The 17837-nt window shown below is 32.2% G+C and overlaps 2 protein-coding genes across 2 annotated transcripts; one reads left to right on the forward strand and one right to left on the reverse strand.

Annotated features, from left to right (window-relative positions):
- The first annotated feature begins 3840 nt into the window (after positions 1-3840).
- On the forward strand, positions 3841-9224 carry LOC143147430 (uncharacterized). Its single transcript, XM_076312677.1, has 12 exons — positions 3841-3945; positions 4655-4707; positions 4904-4959; positions 5395-5450; positions 5545-5589; positions 5812-5961; positions 6370-6559; positions 6839-6993; positions 7351-7632; positions 7905-8094; positions 8348-8645; positions 9194-9224. Exons 1-12 carry the CDS (start codon positions 3841-3843, stop codon positions 9222-9224), a joined length of 1611 nt encoding a protein of 536 aa, XP_076168792.1.
- A 1103-nt stretch (positions 9225-10327) lies between these two features.
- Cpr49ah (cuticular protein 49Ah) lies at positions 10328-14522 on the reverse strand. Its single transcript, XM_076311627.1, has 4 exons — positions 14466-14522; positions 12625-12806; positions 11357-11618; positions 10328-10484 (listed from the first exon to the last, which is right to left on the reverse strand). The coding sequence occupies exons 1-4, from the start codon at positions 14475-14477 to the stop codon at positions 10386-10388; spliced, it is 555 nt and encodes a 184-aa protein (XP_076167742.1). The 5' UTR covers positions 14478-14522; the 3' UTR covers positions 10328-10385.
- Between the last annotated feature and the right edge of the window lie 3315 nt (positions 14523-17837).

A 17837-nucleotide genomic window follows, 5' to 3' on the forward strand; every position in this document is an offset into this window, starting at 1 on the left:
ACCTTTGGTATCAGGAAAATACCAAAAATTTCGATTCTTCAAGTATTAATCAAATGTTAAATTGATATATCTCATAGACAATTATTACTTTCCATGTTTTAAAACTTTAAGAAACATCTCTTTACTTTGAAGTTCGATCGAAATGAATTGCTAGAGGCGAATCAATCATTTTTAATGCATAAATAAGATGCACATTGTTCGATTAATACTGGGAACATGCGTAAATGTTAGTAACAATCGCGGAAATGAACAAACATTCACCGAAACCGTTCGCCTTCCCAGATTTCGCAATTCCTTGATGTTTATATATAATATTTATTAACAATCGTCGTGTGACCGTAGATAAACAATTATTAACAATGTTCTAGTATAAATAATGGCTTGAAAGTCATTACTTTCTGGAAATATTTGTTAGATCGAACAAAGACAATCGAAGTAACCGTGCGATAAAATAAATGAATATTTCTCTACATATCGAAAAAATAGTTTGTATACCTGCATATATATTCCGAACGCTCAGTGACACACATATGTCACACGGCGATGAAGTGAGTTGCCATCTACTGGAGAATAGGTAAACTATACTTAAGGTGTGAAAACACCTGGTGGAGAAACGCTCAAGTTTGTCGAAGAATTGTTCCAATTTCCACAAATAGATAGCGCCACGAGCATAAATTTACCGACATTAAAGATAAGTAATTCCATTTGTATGGTATACCCTACCGTGCGATAAAATAAATAAATATTTCTGTACAAAGTTTCGTATGTATCATCTTGCGAATAAATGTAAAGTTAAACAAAATCAGCGTAATGAAATTTCTCTGCATTCTAGCCTTCCTTTATACGTTTAAAAAAATCTTTGATACCTCGAAATCATGGCTACACATATCGATTATCGACTCACAAGTGTTTATCACGATGATTTTTCTATATAGAAAAGCGATTAAACGAAATTCAGCACGTTTGAGTAAAAAATACAACTTCTACGCGTATTGTGCAATTTATAAGTATTAAACAAATGTTAAATGAATGTATCTAATAAACAATTGTTACTTTCCATGCTTTAAAACTTTACGCAACACGTTTTACTTTGAATCTCGATCTAAATCGATTTCTATAAGTTACTTCATCATTTATAATGCATAAATAAGATGCACATTGTTCGATTAATATTGGGAACATGCATAAATGTTAGTAACAATCGCGAAAATCAACAAATATGTTCTCCAAGAGACGACAACCTATATAATTACCACGTTACATATGTTTGGAATTGCGCGTTCCGAATATATTTGCATGCATACAAACAATAATTCCGATATGTAGAGAAATATTTATTTATTTTATCGCACGGTAGGGAATATCATACAAATGGAATTACTTATCTTTAATGTCGGTAAATTTATGCTCGTGGCGCTATCTATTTGTGGAAATTGGAACAATTCTCCGACAAACTTGAGCGTTTCTCCACCAGGTGTTTTCACACCTTAAGTGTAGTTTACCTATTCTCCAGTAGATGGCAACTCACTTCATTGCCGTGTGACATATGTGTGTCACTAAGCGTTCGGAATATATATGCATATATACAAGCTATATTTTCGATATGTAGGGAAATATTTATTTATTTTATCGCACGGTTACTTCGATTGTCTTTGTTCGATCTAACAAATATTTCCAGAAAGTCATGGCTTTCAAGTTATTATTTATACTAGAACATTGTTAATAATTGTTTAATCTATGGTCCCACGACGATTGTTAAGAAGTATGATAAATAAACATCAAGAAATTGCGAAATCTGGGAAGGCGAACGGTTTCGGTGAATTGTTGTACATTTCCGCGTTTGTTAATAACATTTACGCATGTTCCCAATATTAATCGAAGAATGTGTATCCTATTTCTGCATTACAAATGATTAAGTTGCTTATAGAAATTGATTTTGATCGAAAATGAAAGCAAAATATTAGCATTGATATGTTTCTCGATTTGCGATCAAAATTAATTTCTATAGGCAAATCAACCATTTAAAATGGATAAATAATATGCATTTTGTAACATTAATATTCGCTACTTTTACAGTGTAAATCATTAATTAGTTTACGAATGTTAATTTTCGAAAAAAATCGAGAAATATATGAATGCCAAACTTTTACTTTAATTTTTCGATAAAATTTAATTTTTATAGGCAAACCAATCATTTACAATACATAAATAAAATACATACTGTAACATAAATGTTCGAAACGTGCACGATTTCTTGATGTTTATTTATCATAATTATTAACAATCGTCGTACTACCGTAGATTAAACGGTCATAAGTTACACATATCGATTATCGACTCACAGGTGTTCATCGCGATGATTTTTCTATCTAGAGCAGCGATTAATTGAATTGTGACGCTTTTAAGTAAAAAATACAACTTCTACGCGTATTGTGTAAATTATGAGAATTAAATAAATGTTAAACTATTGCACTAAATAGACAATTATTACTTTTCATGCTTTGAAACTTTACTAAACGAGTTTTTACTTTGAATCTCGATGAAAATTAATTTCTATAGGTATAATCATTTATAATGCATAAATAAGATACATATTGTTCGATTAATATTGGGAACATGCATAAATGTTAGTAGCAATCGCGAAAATTAACAAATATGTTCTCCAAGAGACGGCAACCCATATAATTACCACGTTACAGATGTTTGGAATTGCGCGTTCAGAACATAATTGCATGCATACAATGAATAATTTCGATATGTAGGGAAATATTTATTTATTTTATTGCACGGTAGGAAATATAATTCGAAAGGAGATACTTATCTGTAATGTCGGTAGATAATGCTTGTGGAGTCACCTATTGATGAAAGTCAGAACAATTCCTCGACAAACTTGAGCGTTTCTCCGCCAGGTGTTTTCACACCTTAGGTGTAGTTCACCTATTCTCTAGTAGATGGCAACTCACTTCATTGCCGTGTGACATATGTGTGTCACTGAGCGTTCAGAATATATATGCATATATACAAACTATAATTTCGATATGAAGAGAAATATTCATTTATTTTATCGCAGGGTTAGTTCGATTGTCTGTGTTCGATCTAACAAATATTTCAAGAAATTGATGGTTCTCAAGTCATTATTTATACTAGGACATTGTTAATATTTGTTTTAACTATGGTCCTACGACGATTATTAATAATTATGATAAATAAACATCTAGATATTGCGAAATCTGCGAAGGTGAACGGTTTTAATGATTGTTTATTCCGCTACGCTATTTTTATTAACATTTACGTATGCTCCGAGTATTAATGTTGTAATATGTATCTTACCCGTGCATTAGAAATGATTACATAGCCTACAGAATGTAATTGTGATCGAGATTCAAAGTAAAGGATGGTTACTGACTCTCGTTCTTAAAGTTTTAATTATATAAAATAATAATTATATATAGGATACATTAATTTAACATTCGTTTAATTTTAATTTTTACATAGTACGTAAAATGTGACACGTTGTTATACATTCTTTTATAATATTCCTACTTACTTTGATATTCTTATTTTTGTATTCTCACGTATTATGAAAACCAGATAAACACAGTCGATTCTCCGTCTGCTGTGATGGAAAATGCGTTGTTATGCATAATACATATATATTTCATGCGTACAATATTTGATTATAACTCTGTCATAAAGCGTTTACGGCCAATCTTTATATATCATTTTTTTCTTATTTTTGCCTATGTACTAAGTCCTTGCAGTTTGTTGGAAAGAACTGTATAGTTCGGTAGTTTCTTATTGTCTACGTTCATGTTAATTTTATGAGTACGATTACGCATAATGAACAATCTGCTTCTCCTGCTGGAATTTAAAAGAGGCTGGTGTCCTGGTACAACAGTAGTTATGATAGCGTCATTACTAATTATGGCATCCCACACGTGCCAAGTGAATCCAATTGTAACTACCTACAACCGTAAACAGGAATGTTAAAGACTTGGTTTCTTAACACTTGTACAACGGAATTAATCATGAAAGATACTAGTCGATGGTAATACGAAATATTCATGACGCAAATTCCTCGAATAAATAGTATATTAATTTTCTTTATGATTTCAGAAAATAATAATGTTCAATGAGTTTCAATGTGGTTTTCTTGATATTTAATGTATTCGTTTTTATTAGAAATTTTTTAAATTAATTACTAATTCGTATCGAAATTGAATTAAAGTTTTAAATATACCACGAATTAATTATTATGTTAGTACTTACTATGGCTTAGTAATGTCATTATAAAGTTGTATTAATACTTACAAATAATTATTTTTACAGTGTCGCATATTTTTTAAGTAATGTGTGGTACGCATGTATATACGGAGAATGTTCTATGTCTGATTAAAATCAAACTACAACTGTAAAAAGTATGATATTTATAAGAGGGATGATCGAAAACTTTTAGTCATAAATACATATTGTATACGTATTTATAACTTCAAGTCATAAACACATATTGAGTGTGTTAAAGATTAAAGTTTAGTATTTTTGATTTATAATTAATATTCCATAGCCTTCTGTGGTACTGCAGAAATGTTTATGAAGTTGTCTGATGACAGATATGATGTTTTTGTTAATTTAATTTTGATAATAATATTTGCAGATTTTTATGGTTAATAAATTTGAAATAACATCATTTTCACTTATGAAGAACCGGTAACATCATGGAAATTTGTACTTTTGATCCGTGAGTTCGCACTGTAATATAAATAATTATTTTTAATTCTAGTAACTTACGACTCTAATTTCATGTACATTTTTTATTTTTATTGTTATATCGATAAAATCTATGCTACAATTCAAATTACCTTAAACTATTTACGACCGAATCTAATACCACTACATATTGTAGGCCTGCGCCTACACAACTACCCTCGATTATTGAGGCGAAAAACAAAATTCGAGTAAGTTCAGTCATATTTAAATATGTTAATTATTGAATTAATTCAAATAGCTATTACTGTCAACATACATAATTACTGCCTTTCACATAAGGAAAAATATCTTTTAATTATGATTTAGAAATCAAACTCAACACAAACAAATATAAAACATTTTTAATATCATTAAGAAATATTACGAAAATAATTTTTCCTGTACATACATAATTTTATGTAGAGAGTTTATATATTAGTGTGCCCTAATGATACTAATATGATGCAAAATGTACTGTCATGTATTTAATACCTACATAAAGTTTTCTCAAAATTAAGAAATATTTTGTGAGTTTTTGAATAAATTTATAATGCATAGATATGTTTATAAATTTAAAAGATTTTATTTGAGTGTGCAGAAGGATACAAATACTTTTGTTCACAAAATAATTACATGATTTTCAGTTAGATCACGATGAAAGCTGCAATTGTTGTTGTTGTTGTATGCCTCAAAAGAGTTGCCTTGTGAGTACTTCTTTGTTTACCAGTACGCTATATAATATCACTACTTTAGTTTTATACGTTGCAATTACTATTTCAAAGCTTCCGTTTTTTTCAGAAATATGTGCAACCACAAGTAACAAAATCGTTTGCTCCACTCAGGGTAAGTAAAAGTCACATATTCTTGTAGTAACTTAAAAATAATACATTTTTATCTTTTTTGTTGTGTTTATTTGTTAAAAAAGATATAAATTTGTAACTTATTACAAATTTTATTTTTATTGCCTTTCTTAGTAGAGATTCTCTCTACCGAGTAACAATTTTTTTCACCTTTTACTCATTTTTATTGCACATTGAAAATATTTCTTAATAAACATTAATTTAGTACTACTGGAAATCGGCTATTCCGATGGATAAAGAGACAACATATAACTTGTCATATTGGGAATCTCTTGCCACACCCGTGGAGCCTTTTAAAGCAGAAGATATGTTGACTACTGGCGACGGTGAAATATCTGACCAAACAACATATAAGGTGAGCTATTAGAAGAATTATTTTTAATCAAAAATAAAAAATCAAATGAAAATATTATTTCTCATATAATTGACGTAATTAAATATATTGTTTGTCTTTATATTACAACGTTACCATGTGCGTAATTAATTAATTTAATGATTGAATATATGTGGTATATTCATTTTCGGATGTTTTCTCTCAGAAAATGGTAACGCATGCAATTGACAGCAAAAGATATTAAATTTCATACAAAAGTGACACGCTTTTCCGTTTCACCAAATGGATGTTTGAATATCATATAAAAAATATAGCTTTGTACGAACACGATAAACATTTTGCATCAATTTAACGAATTGTCAGAAAGCTAAAACATAGTCACTATAAATTATGTAATTTCAAAGTTACTCTCGTGTGATGTTATTTCAGGAGAGTTACTTTGGTAATTGGTGTATTAAACCTGAATCACCTTGTACACCATGTTCGAAACAATGGCTTGGCAGAGGTCCTATACAAGATGTTACTACTCAGAAACACGACTATTCGTGGAAATGTGTAGAACCTGTTAAATCTTTCAAAGGATATCCAAATTTGTACTGTAAAGCTGCGCCATTAGATGGTAAGACGCAATAAAAGAATATACTTCGAATAAATGGCCAAATAGAATACAAAACGCAAGAGATATTTTAACTAATAATAACGATAAATTATTAGAGTATTCTTTATGAAAGATACGATAACAACAGAATTTTTAATAATTAAAAGTGAAAGTGAATAATCAGTTAACAATATCGGTCATACGAATGTAGTAATTAAATAACGTTACTAACGAGAACGAAATGCTAATAATAACTTAATGCGAAGCCATGAAGTAATAAAAATATTTTTGATTTTGTAGATGATACTACATACAGATTGAGTTATTATCAATCCAATTGCCGTTTGCCTACTGCATCTTTTGCTCCTACAAGAAAGTATATAAAATCGGAAGTTCCAATGGAGGATTGTACAACTTACAAACTTAGTTATTGGCCGACTGATGGTGCTACAAGGGTAATTCTAATTGGTGTTAATATAACGTTTTATAAGTCTGTAATAATTTGCTAATTCGAAATTCATAACGTTAAAATGATTTTTATAATTCGAACGAACATAGTTTTTGTTGGAATCGCTTAAAATTGGTTATAATTTATCTTGTTTATTATTCATTGTTATCCATAGCTTCTGATTGGACATTTAATCTTCTTTCGCAGCTGAACAGCATTTTTGTAAGACATATAAGATATTGATTATTGTGTACGTCATTTGGGTATATTCATTTCCAATTGGCTAAGTATTGGAACATAACAAATATGATAAATGTATTACTGGAAAAAATATTCTGATATAATTTCCTATAATATTTTATAGGAAGCATCGTGGCAAACAAAACAAGAATATATGCCACCTGTGGAGCCATTAGATGGTTGCACAACTTACAGATTGAGCTATTGGCCACATTGCGAGAAGAGACGTTCACCTTTTACAATGGAAGCAAATGATAACTTATTAAATGCAGGCTGTTGTTCTGATAATAATACTACTTACAGACTCAGTTACTTTGGCTGCGAAGGAGACAAACGACATCCGATTATGCAACCTGGAAATATTTGTTTTTCGTCTTGTCCAGCAGCTTATGATACTATTAATCGAGTAAGAAATATAAGAAACAAGCAGGATTTTTCAATTCTATACGTATACACTATTGAGATACGTGAACACATAGTTCTTCAGTTTAGGCATTTAAATACTACCATGTTTTATTAACAATTGTAACTGTTTTGTTCTGTCGTGTATATAGAAATCCAACTTTATGTCCCTAAATGAATTTCATCCATTACTATCATTCATACTACAATTTTTTTTTTAAATTATTCATTATCGAAGATTCACGTAGATGTATGTAATTTGCTTACTTATTTTAGATGAGTTTCTTAGGAAATTGGTGTGTAAAACCAGAACAACCGTTAACACCCTGCAGTAGAGATATGTTAGGCAGAGGACCTATGCAAGATGTAACTACTCAAAAACACGATTACACGTGGAAGCGTACACACTTAAACGAGCAAGTGCGTCCCGAAGACAATTTTGTTTTTCCAGCCACTTGTATGGAAGGTATGTGTCGTCCATTTTGATGATAATTAATAGCAATTAAATACTAGTGATAGAATATATGCAGACTGAATCTAAACTCGTGGCCTGAAAGCTTTTAGTTCCTTTGGAATAACTACTTTAAGTTTTATTTATTTTTGTAAAAACAAAACTTCTTTCGAAAACACTGAAAATAAAGGAACTCTCCTTGTATCGTTCATTTACTTATTTTCCTCTTAAAGATGAAAAACTAGATCGTTTAATTGGTTAATTACAGGCTGCACCACTCACAAGCTGTCTTATTTACCTACTTGCAAACCATTGACACCCACTCATTCGTATGCTCCTATACGCAAATATCAATCACCAGAGGTTCCAATGGTAGCGGATACTACTATGCAATTGAGTTATCAGCCTGTGGACCTTGTAGATCGAGCGAAAAAACCATGGAGCGAAACACATCATTATTATCCACCCGTTACGCCAATGGAGGATAATACTACATACAACAACAGGTTTCTTCTAGTTATATACTTTTTACTCGTGTATCACGATCTACGAGCGAAACGTGATTGGTTGGCAATATCCATTCATAATATTAACACAGAATACGTTATTTCATTACGTGTTAGATGAAAATGTTTAAAATATTGAACCGTTTCATCAATGAAATAAGAACGACGATTTAGAGTGTCTTATATACAATTGATATTTGTACATGATGCGTAAAAATTCGTGGTACGATCGATTTTATTGAACAAAAAGTCTGTAATTTCGAACAATTTTATTCTACATTTTCCATTAATTTTTTCAAGAAGGATCACTTTCATTTCGATTGTACTAGAAATTATATTCTATTCTGCATATTTATTCGTGGGACAAGATACGCGTATATCGAGCCTCGAAAAACTAAACCCATTAGTGAATCGTTGCATAACAATTATCATACCTTAAGATGTATTTTATTACAATTACGATAATCATCGTGAAAAATAATAGAACAATTTCTCAAACATAATAGTACTTGTAGATCATAAGAATGCACGATGATTTAGAAGTTTTACTTTAATGTATACTCTCTATTTATAGATATCGTAAGCACGTTAACAAATTTTTTTTTCAGTTACATACCACCTGGTATACTGGTTCCGTAATTACCATGTTCTTCGTGTCATTCCTCATCTAAGAGGTATGAAAGTAAATCCACATCGTATTAATCTTATTATAAAAAGATTATAATTAAAACACATATTACGTTAAAACGTCTGAAATATGTTTGGAATTTTAAGAATTGTAACATTTAACGTGGGTTACGTAACGTTATACGTGGAACAGAATTAGCTTTGAAAATATTCCATAATTACAGTATTTCTATTAGTATTATTATTATTTTAATTTTTCATACCACCGAGGAAATATTACAATTGCGTACTAATTTTATTCCAGGAGAGTTTTTGTAAAAATATTCTTCAAAAGAATGTTACGTATTATCTGTACTTCACTCTCATTAACGAGAAGAAGAAAGCGAAAATGTTATGTATAAAAGAAGAGAAAAAAAGTATTTGTATCTTACGTATTTGCACATATATTCAAACTAAATGTTTAATTTAAACGAATGATGTTCTTTTAGCTTTTGTCAACTTTTGAAGCAATAAACTGTTGTCGTATGTATATTCAAAGCTATTCGATATGTCTGGTGTTCATGATTAATAACATGACATTCGTATCGATCGTTTTGAGATCATCGATGGTTACCAATAAGTATAAAATCATGTTAAGACGTACTCCTAGCGTGCCCAGAAGCGGATGATGGACACTTTCAGCATCTTTTTTCACTTTCTTTAACACAGAAATTATGGTAGTGTCGATGGATGTCCGTGTAAGCCTCTTTCACTTCTTAATTATGTAAATGTACCTTCTCAAGTATTGACGTGCACTTATGAATCACCTTCCTCGTATATATTTGTGCACATTGTTGACAAGACAAGTTTGCGTTTCTACTTTCCTATCTTGATCCATCTGTCGAGATTTCGTTTAATGGATCCGAGACTCATCGAAATTGAATTCATCAATACAGATTTCACTATACCGTCACTACTTTCTTCCTTTACAAACAAAGGAGAATCATTACCATAAGATTCCACGTTGAGATTATTATACTAAAAGGAAGGTAATTAACCTACCACGGTATTTACAAATTAAGTATACATAAATTTATTTCATTAAACTACTCTTAATTTAACGACTTTATTATTAATTCGCAAATGATAATATACATCGAACGGGTGTCAACAAGGTTTCAATTATCGTACAATTCATTTCCGGAACTTTTTCTCGTAATTGTCTCGTCGATCCACTTGCTGGTTGAAAGGCTGAGGTTGTGTCTTTTGAGCTGCTTCACGTGCATCTGCCTCCTAAAACACGATCATGGTGTTATCAATTTCACTGCAACATATCTTATTAAAGAATAACGTATTATATTTTACAAACGTATATTGTATTTCTTCTTTGGATCCGATAAAGAAATGTATTTCAACTTTTACCGTTGCTAGCGTATTGTACGATCTTCGAACATTGGACATAAAATTGCCACACCTCGAGTTGCTCATCGAAAAATACCGATCGTGTAATCTCAAAATTACGCAATCCAAAGAAGAATGATTCAAGGAGAAAAGAAGAGAAAAGAAAGTTAGGTCTCGAATGGTTAACAAGTTCTCTAACACGCACCAGATCCACACGCTGACGCGGAGATTCTCGTGAGAGACCGTCAGATGTGTGCGACACCGACTGTTTTCTATTTTATATCCTTATGAGTAAACGAGGTATGAATTATACGTTCACTGCCAGCCTGATTTCACGAGACATTCTCTGGGAGCCGCTCCAAGTTTTTCCATAATTTACACTTTTAACCGAATACGTTCGTTCGAAGCAATTGCACCAAAAATGTCTACAGAGGTCATGCTTCTGAACGTTCTTCGAGACTCTCTGCGCAGTGTTATTCAAAAATAAATCTTCTACGATCGATAACGATAAATATCATCGCGTACAATGTGCACAATGTTCCGGTCAACGAGTCGATACATTTAACTTGTACCCGTACGGAAACGTGGCATACGTTGAGTACAGTTGGTAGGAATGTGGAGCGTCGTGTACCAATTGAACGGTGGTAGCGAACTTGTTAAAGAGGAAGAAGACGAGAGGAGGAAAGGGCACGGGCGTTGAAGGAAACGCGGCAGGAGAAAGGAAGAATCGAGGAACGAAGAAAAAGAAAAGTCGTGGGACGTACTTCTCGCTGACGAATGCCCTCAAAGATGAGGTCGAGGCCTTTCTGAATCTCCTCACTGACTGGCGGTGGCGTGGGAATGTGATCACCGGTCGCGTGAAAGCCAGTCTCGTCAGCTGTGTAATGAATAGTGATCAGCTTCCCCTCGGGACTCGTGTATGAGTAGCTTCCTTGTTGGACCAACGCTTCTCCTTGTTCTTCGCCTTCGCCTACCTTTTTGATGTAACCGCTCTCTTCGGCGACGATGTTATTTCCCGTTTCGTAACTACGAATAATTTATTCATATCAGATTTGAGGCTATCTATATAAAGAAGAAACCATTGGTTCATGGCCGAGCATCGAAGCTTATAGCACATTTACCGCGGTTGCTTTTACCATAGACTCGAAACCACCACGGACACGCGCTGCAATTTTGGCACCTTACCTAGACACACTGGGTCTTTTAAGGTCGATCGATCCATTTCAAGTCGAGCCAACGCTACAGAACGAGCCGCGAATTTTTCTCGAGTTCCACGATGTTTTACGAATTCGATTTTATCTATGCAAAGTATCGAGGTTTCGGGATTCTTGAATCTTTTAACCATCGAGATCGCCAAGAAATTCACCGATGAAAATATAGCGTTGCTCGGATGACCCAGTTTATCTACGGAAGGTTAACCTTTGGCTTTGTAAATTTTTATGAAAATAAGGGAAGTATCGAGGTTAACGTTAACGAGTAACGAAGATTCGATAAAATTCGGTTCACGGTTCACGTATGAACGTGTTAAACCGTGCTGAATACAATCACAGACGAACTATAGGATCTGTATCTCGTCCGGGGTACGATCAGTACGTGGATGGATGACCATCTGGGACCTCCCGCGTGTTGATCAAATCTGGGATTCGAATCTCACTGGAAATTGTACATACCCGTTTGTTGTTCGGTATTGGTCAACGTGTGTTAGGAACAACACCGAAACTTTCGTGAAAAATAGGTTCTCTTAAAAACAATTCTACTCTTTTGCAATACAGTGGAAATATTTACGGTTTCGTTGCGCAAAATATCGTCACAGTTATAAAATAATGCTTCTCAACTACCTCTATCGCATTACAACCGAAACTATTTACGTACCAAAACTTGCGATGCAGCAATAAAAATAAAATATAAATAGAAATGCAATGAAGTACACGAACAAATTGAATGTTTCTTTCCTCTTAAATATTCTATTATTCTGATATTTCAAACGGTGATTAAATAATGACTAGTGACCAATCGATAAATTCAATAGTACCTCGTTTTGTATGTTCCATCGTGTTCTTGCTGTTTGTTCCAATGTAAAATTGGAATTGGTGTTGTAGTCAGAAGTTTCCTTTCGTCGCTCGGTGGATTTGGTCTATCATTATCGTGGTAACTGTTACGACCGTTGTAATTCGAGTCCTGTGCCGCTGCTAATCCCAAGATTATAGCCAGTACCTACCACAATAAAACGTGTGCTTAAAATAACATTTAATTCTAAGGTGGTCGGTGATGTAAGTAAAGTCGTAGAGTTGAATGGGTAAATTCTTGCGAAGAGACCGAATTTTAATGCGAAGGAAGATTTATCAAGTGCTTCTTCACCGTAGCATCCTTTGATTCAGAGCTCGTGAGATGAGTGAAAGTGAGAAGCAAATGCCAACGCGGGTCATTTACTCCTGACCTACGACGAGTTTGCAAACTCGTTGATTTACTTTGCCTTGTTTTACTTCGAGCCACCTATGTCGTAATATTATAATTGATTAAGAGTCATCCTCGTTACGTAATCTAAATTCAATTTCCGTTCTAGTTGTCGAACCGTCACGGACAAACTTTCGGTTCCACGAATAAATAAAAGTATTTGCACCGAAAGGTTATTCGAGAAACAGTCTTCTCTGTTACGTAATTCGTAACGTTAAATAATATCATTACATTGTTAACTATATTAGATTTAATATTATATTTTCAATAAATTTGTAAGTCTGTTGGATTACTGTAAAGTTAATCGTAAATGTTATATATATATATATTTTAACTGATCAAGCATAATATCTTAACTATGTAAATAATATTGAATTAAACAAATGTAGAAATTTAAAAATATTTTTAGTATAAAATCTTGAGTATTCGATGAAAGCTGTATTGAATTTAAGAGATGTAAGTAGGGAAGTTTTCCAGAAGGGAAGATTTTCCTGCTGTTGGAATATAATCGAGAAAATATTCTTTTCAATATTAAATAAATTGTGTGAATATTAAATGAATTTAACACTAGAAGGTTCTATTTAACAGATATAATAATATTAAGTGTGCAGCTGAAAGTAAATTTTACGAATCATGAATGTAAGTATTACAAATTTTTTAAATTAACACTTATTTGTTTCCATTGGGAGTTGATAATTCCATTCCTTTAATTAGTTGAGGAATATGTATTCTTTTATTCACTTTTTCTATGCGATGTTCTATTACTCACTAATGATATACATACGGTCAACCACTTGTATGCTATTTACTTCCATCGTAAGTAATTCTATCTTAATGATTTCACACTGCATTCGGCTTGTCTATTATTTCAATCGATTGCCATTCATTGAATAATTATGAAAATGAAATGAGTAAAACGGAAAATAATGTGACAAGTACTGGTGTTAATAAAATATATATTTTAATATTTGAGATTAATAATAAAACAGTCTATGAACATACTGTAAATAATAAAAAAAATAGGTCTCATTTTCTTAATCATATTCAAAGCAAAATCAGTAAAAATGGCTATTTTTCTATTTTATAATTTCAAAATGAATTAACAAAATAATACGTACAAACAATTTGAACATATTATGAAGTTAGCATTAGTCTTTTACAAGTCGAATTTATTCTTCGTAAAAAAGTTAGAATTTAACATATTTAATACTCATTTGATTCTTATTATAAATTTCCATATGTTCCGATGTAAATGCGTTTAAATTGGTATTGCACACACGTGAATATAATTTACTGAACAAATTTTTTCAGAACAATTAAGACGGCGAAACACTTTTATAACGAATAATATGTAAATATGAATAGAATGATTGGAATAAGTAAAATGAATATATAGACAAAAACACAATAATTACTTACGATACTCTTCATCTTGATAATGGACGCAGTTGTACAAAAGGAAAGAGATAGCAATTGGATCCAATCGTTTCTGACCTAAAGAAAGTAGAGAATTCTCCTTTTATACTGACTCTCACTTTATCCCCACCCGACCATTGATGGACCGCCAAAGATATTCTGCGAAGTTTGTAACAAAAATCTGCATAATGTATACGCTGTTTCGTACGAATGAATGAAACCATTGAATTTTTGTGACATAAACTGTCACTCCGAACACTTGTAAATCTATTTTTAGAATTTTTTTTCATTCTTTACAATATCGATCTAGAATATTTATTAATCGCGTCAAAATAACATTCTCTTTTTATAACGATGTGACACCCAAAACTGATATCAATATTCTTAAAGGAGTTATTTTTCCATTATTTTCAACGATAATAAATTTATTATTCTCAAAATAATTTAATGAAATACGACGTAATACGACGTAATAAGGTCTGTAACTGACACCCGTAGCAGTGAATCGATATAACAGTTATGGGATTCTTTCAGTTCTTCGTAAGTATTTCGTCAGGACCCTTTTATATAACATTTTGAAACAGTTATTTCTGCAAGAGTTTCAATCCCTGGCCTGCACTGAATTCTACCCACTCTCACCATCAATTGGTAAAATGTTAATTCTTTCCATGTTTGGGTGCATATTATCGTTACTTTAAGACGAAGCTCTCAGGATTGCAAACAATCGAATGAAATGGAACTGAGAAAAAAACAATGGTACTTAATAACATTACGTAAGATACATACGTATATATATACGGCTTGTTTATATATTTTTATACAGATCGTAATCTTTATGATGTGACGGGTAATGTCACCGGTATAGTTTCGATTTCATTTATTTAACTTAAAATGAACTTCAGACATTTCGAATATGTTTTAAAATAATTAAGTCTTTAAATTATTTGTACAAAATGCGATAAGTATTTAAAATGACAAATCGAAAATTTTATCTTAAGAAAATTGAAAGTAACCTTCATATATGTATATTTTTAAAAAAGTTTTTTCCATTATTTGACAAACCTCTTAAAATTGAACAAATCTATAAAATTCATTTTTTAGAGAAATAATATTACTCCTGTTAGCTCTGCGTTAAAACTTTGTTTTAACAAAAAGTATTATATTCATGGAATAGTTTTGCGTGCAAGAAGCTGCATTAGAATGAATCGGTATAAGACATTACTATAGAAGAAACGATGTTGAAACCAGGAATGTCTGTATATGTCACATAAGGGGGATAGCCACGGAATAAGGTCGAAAAAATCGAATAATTGTTTTATACATTTTGGTTAAGTTCAAGTATTTAAAAGTATATTTCTAAAGTTGAATTTTTAAATTTACAAAAATAAAATAATTATAAAATATTTTTGAGAACGTATCGGGTTGCTTAAAGGCAACGTCTGACGGGTTTCAGGTCGCTTACCTCGAAACCGTGTCAAGATTTCTTGAAACGTAGTGTACGTATTACCTTCAAATTTTTCCAGTACATTCTCAGATATTCTGTTGCTTTTTTTTTGTAACTTCTCTTCCAAAACATCTAACCTGCGAGACTTAAGTTTGTGTATATCATAATTAATCGAAGACGATATACAATATTGATCGAGAAATTGTTACGATCGATTGTGACAATTTCTTAAACAATACTGTATATTGTGATACGTTTTTATGTTAGGAACAAGATTGAACGGTTGCGGTAGTAGGTGTTTAATGCTATGTAGTATTATAGACGAAAGCGACATCTGTGTCATCTTGGCTAAACAGGTTGTAATGCGTTAGAACACGTGAAGGTATACGAACAGAATACGCTCTATCGGTAATCAATTTCTACATTATCTCCATTACATCACTCCTTAGTATATTGAAATTCAAATTATTTCCCTACGAAAAAGATAATAATATGCATGCGTTAATGTCTATTGTACTTGAAAATTTAGTACTCATATGAAGCATCAAATTGCAATTTGTATACTCTTCCGGTGTAAGCATTCTATTTTTTATAAATTTAAGCGAAAATCACAAGAAGTAATTCTTGTCACGGAATTCACCTTCCGAAATTCCTAAATCACGGAATTCAACTTCCGAAGTATTGTGTTTGGTCACTTAACGGTTAGTTCAGATCTTGTGGCGACATCTAGCGACTAAATAACTGAAACATCCTTCTTTTAAACCATTCTGTCTCGTGATTCAATGGTGGTTCAAAATCAGGCTGTATAAAAAGAACGCTTCGAATTCTTCAACGTTAAATGATAATACTTAAATGACAAATTCAACTCCGATAGTTAATCTTAAAATTCAATTTTTTATCGAATTGTACGATATTTGTTTTCCAATGTTAATTTACGATCGATTAAACAAAATATCGTACCTATCTCTCGAATCCTTTTACCACTTCTGTATCCCTTCCAATGTTAATGGTTCGGACTGGTACACGAATTGCAGCATTCGTAGAGTTTAGAGCTCAACAAATGGAACTATATTATGAAACAGAAGGTGTTGCGTTTAGCGTACCATATTTCTCTCAAATGGAGCGAAACCGTGACGCTGATTGTACGTTTGCACCGGTACTTTTACTCGCTAAAAATATTAATTCTATATTTTTCTTTTCAAAAAGCCGAGAATTCTTCATAGTTTACGCATGTCTTTTGTGGATTATCATCCACCCTCTGTTCCTTTTACCGGGTTGGGTTACACGATCCCTGGGGTGAAACCAGACTGTCTGCAGTCCTCTTTGGCGAGTTTGCACGAGTGGTTGTCTTCTACCTTTCGTCTGTCAGGGTGAGATTCAGCTCTGCAATGGTACCAGGATAATAATACTTACTTTTATTTCGTGCTATGGAGATGGTTTCGAGGTAACCGATCCTACGATGTGAAAAATTGCGGGATGTTTAAAGAAATATCTAACTAGGTACGAAAAATTCATCGAAGAATCGAACGATTCGATGAGTTAGTGTCATTGAGACATAATTGGATTACTTTCCTCGATGTGCAAACTCCTTTAACTTTCAAACTACGTAACGTAGCCTGTCCATCCGAATAAGGTCATATTCTCGTGTGACCGTGGCCTAAAAAGGCGAAGATACCTGAAATTGCCCTCATTGAAGTAGATTTGTGTCACCTTCGACCCTGGATGGAGACACCGGTTTGTACTCAACCGATTTACGTGTCTGCTACTGTTGCTACTTCTATTTGTATTGGTACTGCTACCATTAATACTTTCTCTAGTATTACATTACAACGTATCTTGGAAAGTTGGTTGTTAAATATATTTCTATTTAAAATAAAAAAGAGACAGTTTCAATCTCACCTATATGGTCTATCCAAAATTCGATAAATATT

The sequence above is a fragment of the Ptiloglossa arizonensis genome, chromosome 5 (genome assembly GCF_051014685.1).
Source record: "Ptiloglossa arizonensis isolate GNS036 chromosome 5, iyPtiAriz1_principal, whole genome shotgun sequence".
Lineage (NCBI taxonomy): Eukaryota > Metazoa > Arthropoda > Insecta > Hymenoptera > Colletidae > Ptiloglossa > Ptiloglossa arizonensis.

What these genes read in the sequence shown, in the direction of transcription:
- LOC143147430 (XM_076312677.1), top strand. Translation starts at nt 3,841, where the DNA reads ATGAACAATCTGCTTCTCCTGCTGGAATTTAAAAGAGGCTGGTGTCCT. An exon ending in GAAAAACAAAATTCGAGTAA is followed by an intron (nt 4,960 to 5,394) that starts GTTCAGTCATAT and finishes ATTTTCAGTTAG; the next exon opens with ATCACGATGAAAGCTGCAAT. An exon ending in CTACGAGCGAAACGTGATTG is followed by an intron (nt 8,646 to 9,193) that starts GTTGGCAATATC and finishes TTTTTTTTTCAG; the next exon opens with TTACATACCACCTGGTATAC.
- Cpr49ah (XM_076311627.1), bottom strand. An exon ending in GATGGAACATACAAAACGAG is followed by an intron (nt 11,619 to 12,624) that starts GTACTATTGAAT and finishes AATTATTCGTAG; the next exon opens with TTACGAAACGGGAAATAACA. An exon ending in AGGGCATTCGTCAGCGAGAA is followed by an intron (nt 10,485 to 11,356) that starts GTACGTCCCACG and finishes ATCGTGTTTTAG; the next exon opens with GAGGCAGATGCACGTGAAGC.